This window comes from Aptenodytes patagonicus, chromosome 5 (genome assembly GCF_965638725.1).
Source record: "Aptenodytes patagonicus chromosome 5, bAptPat1.pri.cur, whole genome shotgun sequence".
Taxonomy (NCBI): domain Eukaryota; kingdom Metazoa; phylum Chordata; class Aves; order Sphenisciformes; family Spheniscidae; genus Aptenodytes; species Aptenodytes patagonicus.
This window is the reverse complement of record NC_134953.1, coordinates 56,874,469-56,887,674: the sequence shown is the minus strand read 5'-3', so window position 1 is coordinate 56,887,674 and position 13,206 is coordinate 56,874,469. Positions and strand designations below refer to the sequence as shown.

The window sequence follows — 13,206 nt, the reverse complement described above, 5'->3', positions numbered from 1 at the left end:
CGTTTTCCTTCTGAACAAAACGCCACTGGCAACATCTTTAGACCCAATAACTTAGTGAGCAGGTACTATTAAAAAAAAAAAAAAAACAAAAAACCCAAAGGAAAAAAAAAAACGGAGCACAGCCGAGCACAGTGGCAGCGCAGAAAAGGCCTTCATCCAGCCCGTCCCGCCATGGCCCTTTCCCCACCAGACCCCACAGAGAGCCGGTAAGACATCATCACTTCACAGTGAAGCCGAAGCCGAGGAGCGGTGCAGCAGCGGCCCCTCTCCGTACAGCAGCGGGCAGGCCCAGCCCCGAGGGGGACCCCGAGAGGGACCCCGCGCCGGCGCCCGGCCGCTGCCGCACGCACGGGCCCGCTGCCCGGGCTCGCACTCGGCCACCCCCCGCAGCCCGAGGTGAATCTCCCGTCCGCTCCGGACCGGGGGAGGCGGCAAGCCCTCCTCCATCCAGCCCAGCCCGGGCGCGACCCGAGGACTAAGCCCAGCTCCGGCGCCGCGGGGCCGACCTAGGCACCGGCCCCCCCGCGCCGCCTAAGGCGGCCCCCGCCGGGCCCCGCCCCGGGTCCCAGCCTGGCTCTTCCGGGTCGGGCGCTCCGGGTCCGCCTCACGCCGCGGCTAGGGGGGTGGCAGCAGCGCTAGGGTGCGGCCCCCCAACGGTGGCGCAGCCATGCCGGTGGCGGGCGAGCGGAGCGCGGCACGGAGGGAGGCCATGGGGCGGCGGCTGGCGCGGTTCGCGGCGCTCAGAGGTGGGGCGGCCCCACGCGGAACGGGACGGGTGGGGAGGCGGCGCGGGCCCGGCCCACCCGAGCCGAGCCGCGTTCGCCGTGGGGCTGTGGAGCGCTCGCCCTGCGGCCGGCCCGCGGGGGTCTTGTGGGTCGGGTGTGCCTTGTCAGACCCCAGGGCGCCTGGGGCTTTGGCGCGGCGCTCCGGAGGGGTCGGGTGTGCCTGCCCGCTCACCCCCCCGGTGCGCCTGACGCGGATGCCGCTCTGCCGACAGGGAAGGCCGCCCGCCCCGGCGAGTTCTGGGACGTCGTGGCGGTGACGGCCGCCGACGCGGAGCAGGCGCTCGCCTACCGACAGCAGCTGGCTGAGAAGCTGAGCAGAAAGGAACTGCCGCTGGGGGCGCGGTACCATGTTTTTGTGGATCCACCTGGACCGAAAATCGGTGGGCACCCGTTGTAGGCTTTCCCCTTGCTCTCGCAGGAACGAGCCCGCGTCAGCTCTGCAGGCAGCTGGTTTGGCTTCAGAGGGACAGAAGGGGCTCCGTGACGCTGGCCAGGCCTCTCCTGTCCGGCCGACCGAGGGCTGCCCTGACTTGGGTTCCTGCTCGAGGTCAAGCAGGGTTTGATGTAGATCTAAAAAGAAGGAAGAGTCGCGGCGTGCGGTGAGAGTCCAGCACCTCACAGGCACATGTGCTGGACACGGACGTGGAGCGGGTCGCAGTGTGCGCAGCGTGTCCTGCCTGCACGGCGAGTGCTGGCGTAGCAGCAGCGGGGGTACTGGCACACCCCACGGGGAGCAGGTGCAGCACCTCGTGGTGTTATTGTACGAGTTACACTCGCTTGATATACTATATGTTCATTTAATACATTTATACTCGTAATACACTTATATAATGATGCTCATTTTTGGTCAGGTGGAAGTAGGCTTTGTGCTTATGTGCTATGCCAGCTGTCTCCTGCAATGAAAGGGCTCCAAAATGCTGCTAAAGTCTGAAGTATTAATTAAACCACAAGTGTTGGTTCTAATGCCATTAAATAGTGTGTAGTTTGGATTCAGTTGTGCAACTGCTAGCATCATGGGTTGGCTGCTTTTTCGGACTTAATGTAAGTTAATTTTGGCCTTTACACTTAGCCTTGTACTACCTGGGACTCCACCGTGATGGTTTTGAACGAGTGCATGCTGGTGATGCTATATGGCTCTTCTGGCTGTATCGTATGGAATACAGACCAACACTAACTCATGGTTTTTTATAAATTCATACTTCTTACCTTAACCTGATTGTTTAAATTTAAATACTTTGAATATGTTTTAATATATTACCCAACACACAGCAAAAACCTAGAAGAAAATAGTCTGGCTGTCCACAATATCATCCTATAATTCTTAATACCTGTTCGCTTTGATGTAGAAAGTAACTAATCTCAGTAGTCTTGTCTGCAGTGTAGAATAATAGGCAGAGATTAATTTTGAGAAATCTGGCAATTATAAGTTGTAGGAGCACATGAAAATATCCCAAACCATTTCCTCGTATCCCAAACATTTTTCCTCATTTCCATATTGTAAATGTCAAAAGTACTTTTGAACATGTGCTTCAAGGCAGTAGTGAAATTTTGTGTGACTTGTTTCCTACTGGAGCCAGTTTTCATGGTTACGTCATGGCCTGATGAAATGGTGAAATGCTTCAAATGCTGGGGCTGTTCAGAGAATGACTGGGAAGGGAAAACATGGTATTTTCCCAAGAGCTGTCTACTCAAGATGTCCTCCCCTCTGAGTGCACAAGGCTTCCAAAGTGACTGTCCATCATCTTCTTTGCGTGATTTTATCAACTACGATACAGTGGAAACACTGTTCGGTCAGAACTGGTTTAGGAAATTTCAGATAGGTATCTGTGCATCCATTGACACTCGGTTTGATTAAAAGAACCTCTCTGCAGTCATAAGGACTTTTTTAAAAATAAATGACACGTTTTCTGCAGCAGAAGGCAGCATTTGAAACATGTTTCCTGATCACCCTGCCACAGCACCAGGTCCCAGTATGCTTCACATGTCAATGCAGACATTATTGGTGCTCTTTTCAGCAGATACTGAAATATTTTTCTTTAGGAAATGGTGGGTCAACCCTTCATGTTCTTCAATGCTTGGAAGATCTATATGGTGATAAATGGACTTCTTTTATTGTGCTGCTAATTCATTCTGGTACATTCTATTTTACATTTCACACTCTAAAGTTGTACCCCTTTTTTTTTTTTCCCCTAATAATAATATGATGGCAGAGTCAGAGTTCTGAAATACAGTTCCCTCAGAAAAGGAATTCCAAATGTATCTGATCTGATCATTTGAATTTAAATTGATACTGAGGAAATATTACTGTCACTTAAGCATTTCTTCTCGGCACTTAAGTTGTTCAGTCAAACAGTGGAGAAAGCAGTGTAATTCAGAGTATCTGAATTAAGCTCTTGCCTTGAAATACCCATTGAAGGAGCATGGCCCTCTCTGTAGGGGACCTAGAGGTCCTCATAACTACAGGCAGACTGAATACTTGCCGCCTTATCCAATTAGTCAGAACACTTCCAAAAGGTGCACCGGTTTTGCAGAGAAGAAAGAAACCAGGTAATAACAAGTCACCTGACCAAACCACTGCTTGTTTGACTTATCTCTGACTTAAAATTCCCAGTCGGGGTGCAGGGGTCCTCCTTTTTTTCAAGCGAAAAGCAGGCATCATTTGCTTTCTTCGCTTTAGTTATAGACAAGTGGTCCATACTCCAGCTCTGAAGCAAGCTAAAGGTAGTGAAACCAACCACAATTTTAGTATAAGCTATTTAAGGCATGCTAAATTTTGGACAGATCTGCTTTGAGAAATGTTTGAAGAAGAAAGATTGATGACTTTTTTGCATCTGTCATTTTTTGAGGAATACTTAGTGTATGACCAAGCCGGGGGAGGGGGGCACGGTTTATACCTTTGTGTATATGTAAAATAGCTGTACAGGTTTAGTTTTTGCTGACTTATATACAGTGTCTCTGTATAATTAAAAATGTCTTTTTCTTCAAGGTGGTTACAGTCGACGTTTACCAAATGCAGGTGCACTGGGAAAGATTTTCACAGCTTTGCCTTTTGGTGATCCCATTTACCAGATGTTGGAACTGAAGCTTGCCATGTACATTGATTTCCCCAGTCACATGAAACCAGGAATTCTCATTACATGTTCGGACGACATAGAACTTTACAGCACTGGAGTTGAAGAAACCATCACATTTGATAAACCTGGATTTACCGCATTAGCTCACCCTTCAGATTTGACAGTTGGGACCACTCACGGAGTGTTTGTTTTAGATCCATCCAGTTTTTCAGGAAAAGGAGAACTTGAATACACATCTTGCCGTCATTTCCTGCACAAGCCCGATATTGAGACGATGCGCCAGTGTGGCGCAGTATGCGTAAGAGGGAATTGTTCTCAGCTAAGTTCCTCTGGAGACGACAGCGACTCAGAAATGGACTCAGGGTGTGTGTATACAGACAGTATATTTTACATGGATCATAGCATTGCAAAACAATTACTGACATTTTATAAGCAGATGGGCACGCTTTGCTGTGAAATAGATGCATATGGTGACTTCCTTCAGGCCCTGGGACCTGGAGCCACTCAAGATTACACAAAAAATACCAGTAACGTCACGAAAGAGGAATCACAGTTAGTAGAAGTACGGCAGAAGCTATACTCTCTTCTGAAAGGAACTACGCTTAATGTTATAGTCTTAAACAACTCTAAGTTCTATCACATTGGAACTATGCAAGAGTATTTGTTTCATTTTACATCTGATAGCAAACTGAAATTTGAGCTCGACTTACTGTCTGTGGCTTTTAGCATCTTTTCTGACAAAGCTGAGACCTTGGATCAGTCAGCAAGTATCATTCAAAGCATACTTGAGCCTGGATGTTTTATAGGACCTGGATCCGTTATTGAATACTCTAGAATTGGACCTGAAGTCTCAGTAGGGAAGAACAGCATTATTAGCGGATCGTACATAAATTTGAAAGTAGACATACCTTCAAACTGTTTTCTGAGTTCATTAAGTATAAAAATTAACGATCGAGTAAAGTATGTAAGTATGGTGTTTAGTGTAGAAGATGACTTGAAAAAGAGTGTGAAATTGTTGTCAGATATACATTCACTCCAGTTTGTTGGAGTCAGCTTACTGGTATGTTTGGACCTCTGGGGTGTAAAGATTTCAGACCAGCTCTTCTCCAGTGAGAACACAGGTTTGGGGTTGTGGACTGCTAGGATTTTTCCTGTTTGTTCTACTTTAAGTGAATCAGTTAGAACGTCATTAAAAATGTTAAATTCTGTGCAGCACATGTCAGCTTTTAAATTGAATGGCTTTAAGCTCTTGTCTGTTGAAGAAATGCTCACCTACAAAGATGTAGAAGACATGTTGAAGTTTAGGAAGCAAATTTATGATGAAATCTGTCTACAAAGACAAAAAGAGAAGTCTGATTTGTAGAAGGAACGGTTCTTGAACAAATTTCCTGTTTTCATTTGTGGATGATTGATTACTTCCCAGCTTGTAAAAATCATAAGGAAAAAAAGTACACAGATCTTTTCTCTGATTCCATTGAAGTAGAAATAATGAAATTGTATTAATGACGTTGATGTAGCATAACATTAATAATGCAACAAATGCAGATAAACTATTCTTTTGATGAAAGAAGTAATGAAATATTTCAGATCTCTGAAAACACTAATTGGTGAATTTTCTTGGGGTGCATGTTATTATGTTTTGTAGTCTTTTGTCAATAAGAATATGATACAGAACAAATTAATTAGAAATTTGACTGAAAACTGCTTTAAAAGTTTTTCAAAGTAGAACGTTCGCTCCAGCAACATGGCATGATATAGCAATAACTTATGTTTCTCTCTTTTCATGCTGCCTTTTTGCAGTAGTGTTTCAAATAGGTAGAGATAAATTTATTAAAAGTACTTTTTAAATCAGGACATCTTGTCTTAAGATTTAATCTTTTTTTTTCATTTTGTAATTTTTTATACTTTCTTGTTTTTCATCCGAGGAAAAAGATTTGCATGAGAGATCATTCTTTCCCTTGTGACTAATAATATTGGGGTCAAAACCTGGTATCAAGACATACTGATTTATTTTTTTTTTACTGTTAGTCATTTGGAAGCTGGTAGTTTGATTGGGCAGCTACCAACTTTTTGTTATCCACAGATGGACTGATATGTGCCACATGAAAACCTACATTTCATATTTCTCTAAACTGAACTGTCAGAGTCCCTGGAGTGATGCTTAATGCTCATGCAGACCAGCGGAGTAAACAACAACAGAGAGGTTAACTATTGTGAGTGGTACCACGATGCACATCTTCAGAGAAACACACAATATCTAGTGTCTCTTCCCCTTCTCCACCTTTTACTAATAAAGATGTCCTTTTGTTTCTAGTTTAGGTGCCAAAGGTCCAGCTCCAAATAGGTAAGTTGCTTTTTAAACTTTCTGTTCAGGCCTGATCAAAAAGGAAAGTGCCTTTTTTTTTGTGTACAACTTTAAATGTACTTTTCTCTGTTCCCTCTTCCCTGCCCCTCTTTTTTAAAAATCTAGGAAGTGTCATGCTAGGTCATGCCAGTGTTCCATCTAGCCCAGTATTATGTCTTAGGCTGTGGCACCACAAAGATGCTGTGCAGGGAGAGCATGCAAGCCTATCCAGTTCTGTGATCCTCTGTTTTCAACAGCTCATTACATAAACAATCGGTATATACTTTAGTACTACAAGGTGGAAAAAAGCTTGTTCACACTAAGTTTATATTCAGATACCTCAAATAATTTATTTTTAATTTTGCTTCTGTAATGACTGCATTTTTAATTTTTCCATGTCATGCTACTTTTAAGAATGTGCTGTGTATTATATCAATGTAATTTGACTGCAAACACAATGCATCTTTTTCTTTTGACTTTACCAATGGGTTTTCATGTTCTGTTTAATGTTTCATTATAGCAGTTTATCTCCCTACTGACTGAATTCCCTAATAGCATCTTTCTTATGCCACCTACAAGATAGTAGTGTAATATCTCATGAATATTACCCAAGCTGGTTTAACCTTCACCAAGTTTCTTCCTCATTGATAAAGAAACCTTTCAAGAGACATAGTATTTTTCCTGAGCATCTCTTCTGAGCAAGAAGAAATACAAAGGAGCGAGACATGGAGGTTTGGAATTGCTGAGGTTGACTTCAAAGGGATAAGGAGAATTTCTGAGCAAACAGAGGTTTTAAAAGTCCATATAAAATACTAGTTTAACAATGGAAAGAGCAGTAGATTTGAGAACATTAAGGTCCAAGACAAATGCATAAAATCACAAAGTAAAAATAGTCATAGAACATGGAGCATGAAATTGTGGTTTGTGTATCATCCTATTTGCATAATCTATTCATCTATTGTTAGAGTATACAAAATGTTTTGGGAAAAGCAAATGTTTGATATAGACTTTGGATCTTCAATTGGAGATCAAACTTTGTTCTGAAAACACTTCCCTGATGATTGCTTTACTGCTAGACAAGCTTTCTGCATGTTTAGTAACAGTAAAATGAAGCTGCGTTCTTTTAACGTGATTATTCACTTTAACTGTTACAATTGCATTTATTCTAAATTCCCTAAGTACCATGTATTGATTTCATTACTGAAAGCAATCTGGATATAAATAGAAAATAGATTTGCTTCTGACACGTAAGGAACAGGAAAAAAGAAGGAGGAAAAGCATACTGACTAAATGGCTTTTGGAAAGTGTTGGGGTAGACTTGATCAAATCGCAGCTGCTATGGTCTTGGAAGCAGTGTTCTTCCAAGAAAAAAAAACAAACCAGGAGTGGAATCCTGGTCGTAGTGTTAGACTACCGTGCTTGGCATCAGGGTCAACAGGCTGCCTCAGGCTCTGTCAGTCCACCAAGTGCACGAGGAGGGGTAAGAGGTACTTCTTAGAGTATTTCTCTCAGATTTTTTTTCCTGGCATGCTGCTGTCCTGCTCTGGACTGCTCGAATGTGCTGGCCCAGCTGCAACCAGGATGGGTAAGAAATAACTACTCACACCCCTGCAGAAAGTAGTATCCTCTGGGATGTGCTATTCATTACTGTCATTCCTTAACCTAGCCTCTGCGTCAGAATGATCCAAGTTACTATGAAACAGTAGGTGTTAACACAAAAATTCTGTCATTCTGACATGCTGTGTTGGAGAGTGAACGTGTCGATTTGACAGGGCGGTAATCTCCACTGGTAATCCCTTAACCTCGACAGCCTGCAGGTCTGAGCGTAAACCCAGGCTCACACTCTTGTGGTAAGTGGTGTGAGCCTGGCGGGTGCTCGTTAGGGTCCACAAAGAAGCCCGACACCTGCAAACAGTGAACACTCATAAAAACCCCAGATTACGCAATTCACAGATAACTGCTGGAAAGCTCAGTTGTATCTTTCTCAGAGGGCAGTAACACTTTCACTGTGCTTAGTCCTGCTGTCAAGGATCTAAATGAGGAAAACTTCTGTAAAGATTTGCTGAAAGTATTCTTTGGCCATGGCCCCAGAGAGCGTGGCTGTACTACAGGCAGTGTACAAAAGAGCTGGATGTCGGCATACCTCAAAACATGAAATTTTTTTGGTTCATGATCTTATCTCCTGCTGTGCAGTTTGTAGAGCGCAGCCCCATGAAGCTATTAAAACAAATGGTGTCCGCGTTTAAACACACCAAATGTGCGGTCAGATGCTGCTTCATTTATAGCTCTTAAAATATGTGACTGAGTTGAATAGCTTGTGGCTAAACACTTCAGTTAGGAGCTAGAAATATTTTCTTAACCTTTGAATAAAGGCCTAAGATACCTTTTTTTGCAAACCTGTGAAGCATGTAATGTCCAGTCTCATTTCACAGTTCTTAGCAGCATGTCAATGAATTGCCCTGTTAAGAAATAAAACATTTAGATTTTGAGGTAAAGAACTTAACAAAAAAAAATCTGTTGTAGTGGAATAAGTGTAGATTTGATTTACTAGGTAAGACACATTAGACTGCTTTAAGTCTTTATGCCACTCCATGCTTTCCTTTTACACTAAATATTTTTGTCTCAAATTTTAGCGCATTTTGGTCAATATTAGCCATAGGTAATGTCAGCAGGCTTAATGAATTTATTCCACAGGTATTGAAATACCTGGATTTGTAATATTTTTCATTTTTAAACTACAATCAAGTTTAATGTAATATTTTATTAAAAACATTAAAAATTATATTTTATTAAAAACACTAAAAATTATCTTTTATTTAATACAGAGCTCTATTAATTATTTTCCTATATGTTCTTATATCATATAGGGTTATGTGTGTGCATGTTCACACATTCTGAAAATTCATTCTTGGACTCCACACTTAGGAATAAACACTTCTATATAAAAGCTTCCACTAACTTCTACTGAGCCACAGGAAGCGCATGTTTGCCCATTAAATTTCTAATGCATCCATAATCCTTTGTGGTCTTTCTTACTATCAATAAAATTGTCATTGTGAAGTATGAGATTAGAAAGTTTATGGAAATGTTAAGAGAAAATGGACCATGCCATAGAGAATGTTAGTGCATGAAGGCTGATAATGGTATTGGCAATCCAGGCATCAATCTGTCAAGGGCTGGTGGAATTTAAAAATTAAAATACGCATCCATTGCACTTTGATGAATTGTTGAAAGGATTTGGTAGACATGAGGCATATTGTTCTGCAGGCTTTTTTGTGAGTTTTAAATGCTGAAACGTGGCTTTACCCTGCCAAGCTACAGAAAGTAGCTAGTTTTGTTGATTTTCCTGTATCAGCTTCAGAATAAAATCTGAAAACCTGAAATGCATACCCTATTTGATTGAAGTCACTAGGAGTTTTGCTTTTGATTTAAGCAGGGGTCAGGATTTTGCCCCTGGCAAGCACATTGGTGGACCAAAGGTTTCTGGAGTCCACCAGGGATAAGAATCTCTGAAGTGAAGGAGAACAAGAGCTGCAGATCTCTCGTTGAGTATCCTGACAGCGAGTGTTACAGCCCTGCATACACCTGCCAAACCTTCGCTAATCTACTGCGCCTTGCTGTGCAGCTTCTTGAGTTCTGTGGGGTGTGGGCATTGGGTGAGCAGGGGATCAGTAGGCAAAGAAAGCCCTGGAGCTGCAGAGCACAGAAGTAGTTGCAAGGAGAACAGTCTCTAGCGGATGTAATGTCATTTTTGAGTTAACATGATATTTCTGTCAAAAGAAGGAGAGAGAGAGAGAGGAGATGACCGATAACTGAGTATTTGTATGTATCCCTAATGACACATTTGAAAAATAATGTCTTTAGGCATGAGATAACTCTTTGGTGTATGTCTTGCAGCTATTTATGAAGTGTGCATTTTTTAGCTATAACAAATTCCAGTCCTTACAACAAGGGCTATCTTGTAGTGTAGTGTAAATTAATAAGATTTAATCAAATCTTATTAAAATCAAAAGGACTTCAGGCTCGACACTTCCTGACTATAATAATCTAAGTTTGATGTGCACAATATGTGTAAGTATTTTATTCGTATTGCATTTTACAAACTTTAGCTAATCTTTCTTTTTCACAATCTGCGGTTAAGGTAGATGACAACAATTTTCTTACGCAATCACCTGGGATAAACTTGTCCCAAGGAAATTGAGAGACCTGTGCAAGGCCCCACAGTAAAATTTAACAGCAAGATAATAGCAATTATGGGGTTGCTGGTTTCTAGTATCAGACTCTGAAAACAAGACCATCATGGCATCCTGGCCCATGATTTTCCTCCAGTCTGAGTAATAAAGGATGCAACGCTGAAGGTAGGACCTTCTAAGAACAGGAGGCATCTACTGAAATTTGGAGTTTGATTTTGATTAAGGCTTATTGAGTTTCCTAGATGGATGCAGTTTTTGTACGGGCCTCTAGATCATTGCCTGGCTCCATCTATCCTGAAATGCAACTCAGGCTGGTACAGTCTCAAATAAAACCAAGATGAGTGTTTAATGGTTTTATTCATGTCAGCTTTCTTCATTTAATTAGTTTTGCTCTGCAGTGCAATAATAGGGCTCATAATGAACATCATCTTAATGATTTCCCTGAATGCTTTGAAAGCATGCTATAATGAACAGAGATTTAGCCATACTGTATATATTACACTATGAAATTTGAGAGAGGAAGATTATTTCAGTAACCTTTTAGGCAGGAAATTGAAATCTGAGAAATTGGGCACTTAAAAAAGAACACAAGGGAAGGCAGCTGAAATAAAAATGAGCAGCTGAAAGGTACCTGTGCCAGAAGGATTTGGGGAACTGACAAAAGAAAGTAAGCTCCAACAATCATTTGGATCTGTGTAGAAATGTTCTTGACTTGGACAGGGAGTTTGTCTGTACTGGAGCTCAGCGGTTCCAGCCTCTTCTCGTTCCTAAATCTCTGATGCAACAGCTTCATTTTCTCCTCTCTGCACATGTGGAAGATTAATCCCTGTGCAAATGCCACTGTAGTATTGTGAGAACAAAAATAGCAGTACTATTCTTCTGTACACTTCTTTTAATCCACTGCCACAGAGAAGCCATTGTAAACACCTGTTTCATTACATGGGCTACAGAGTTCCTTGTACTTTATTTTCATAAAAATGCTTTTTCTTTTACCATCCTTTTCATTTTCTGTGACACATCTGAATGTCACCAGAATGACATTGAAATGTATAGGAGCAACTTACAGCCTCTCGAAGTAAATGATAGATATGGATATGTTCTAATTAATTTGAAATAAAGATCATTTCAAAAGACTTAATCCTGTAAAGGCTCATGGTGAAGGACATTTAAAACCAGAAATGGGAAAAGAATTTTTCACGTTTCTCTTGTAAGATTGGACATGACAGCTGCACATTCCAAACATAAAATGGCAATAAAAAAATTAATCAAATTTGTACAGCTCAGTATTCTGTAAACATCACATGTGAAGACTTTACTCACTGAAAAACATTGCTCTTGACAGTTTAGTGCTACTTGTATAGTTGATAATTAGAACTGGCCTAACACAGTAGTCAGTTTCTTCTCTGTTTGCAAACGGTCTGCAAACAGGCTCTGCGATTATTATTAGTTTTTGTCTTTTTTTTTCCCCCTAGTTTCAATTATTCTGCAACTGCTCCACATAGTCTATGATGTGAATGCCTCAAGAATTCACCTGAAAGTTGCTTTCATGGTGAACAAAGCTGTTGCATTGACTTCGCTGCCTGACTGGATTACCATCCTGTGCTGTAGTTTCCAGTGGTCTTCCCTGAGTGTCCATATGAATGAATCTTCACCCACACAAATGTTTGCAAAGAGTGAATAAAAACATGGTATAGAAACTGATGACTTCTTTTTCGATGTATTTCCATAAAGTAGATGGTACTAGAATATAAATAGTATGCAAGGCATTTACTTCTTTTAAAGCAAGTACTTTTATCTCTATCTTGTCACGGAAATGTAATGCTCTTACTTCATAAAGCTGTTGTATTAAAATGCATTTTCTGTGCAGAAGTGAACAGAACATTTCTTCGGCTTTGGAGTCTGTCCTGGTTCTGTTTCTGTCATAGTTTGCTTGGTCTGGATGGAAGAAAAGTCTTGTTCTTCAGGCCACAAGGAGTGCCAAAACTTATTTTGTCAATTCCAGATTTTTTTCCTGGCATTTCACTCCCCGCTGTGAGTCATCACCCCTCAGCTCACCTCTGCTGGAGTGTCCCACTTCTTCAAGCGATTTTCCACTAAGCTTGTAACTGCCCTTAGAGCTGCTGGATCCCACCTCTGGCTACAGTCACAGTATGGGAGCCTCACCTCTCCTTCCATCACAGGGCCTCACCTCACAGTGCCACACCTCTCCTCCTGTCACTGCGCCCCGCCTCACCGCTCGGCACCTCTCCTCCTGTCGCTGTGCCTCATTGCACTGCACCTTGCCTCACACCATCTCAGCGCATCTCTTCTCGCCTCACTGTGTCTCACAAGGCCTCTCCTCACCTCACCTTGTCTCACCACTCCTCGCCTCACTGCTCTGTGGCTTGCCTCATATCATCCCACCATGTATCTCGCCTCGCTGCTCTGCCCCGCCTCGCCTCCGCTCACAGTGCCTCTCCTCAGCTTACAGCACCTGGCCTCAGTGCTTTTGTGCCTCGTCTCAGCACGCCTCACCTCGCCACTCTTCACATCACCTTTAGGCTCCTTCCTTTGCCTCGCATCACCTTGCCTCTCCTTTAGCTGCGGTTGAAAGCCTTTTCCCTCCTTTCCTCCCTGCAGGCAGCGCCACATCAGCTGAGGGAGTGGGACAGAGGCGCTGCCCATGGCACGTGGAGCTGGCGCTGCCCATGGCACGTGGGGCTGGCACAGCCACACTTGGGATTTCTCCCAGAGACAGTGGGAGCTGCGGCACCAAAGCCAGCCAGAAAAGGGGGGCTCCTGAGCCAAGGAGCTATCACAGGCCTGTTTCA

General features: G+C 42.8%; 1 protein-coding gene across 4 annotated transcripts; it reads left to right on the top strand.

Annotated features, from left to right (window-relative positions):
- The first annotated feature begins 615 nt into the window (after positions 1-615).
- LOC143161203 (fucose-1-phosphate guanylyltransferase-like) lies at positions 616-5,713 on the top strand. 4 transcript variants are annotated; one of them, XM_076339933.1, is made up of 4 exons: positions 616-746; positions 998-1,165; positions 2,826-2,918; positions 3,772-5,713. In XM_076339933.1, exons 1-4 carry the CDS (start codon positions 668-670, stop codon positions 5,220-5,222), a joined length of 1,791 nt encoding a protein of 596 aa, XP_076196048.1. In that variant the 5' UTR covers positions 616-667; the 3' UTR covers positions 5,223-5,713. The 4 variants fall into 4 exon arrangements, with proteins under 4 accessions (XP_076196048.1, XP_076196050.1, XP_076196049.1 ...); XM_076339935.1 differs by lacking the exon at positions 998-1,165; XM_076339934.1 differs by lacking the exon at positions 2,826-2,918.
- The last annotated feature ends 7,493 nt before the right edge of the window (positions 5,714-13,206 follow it).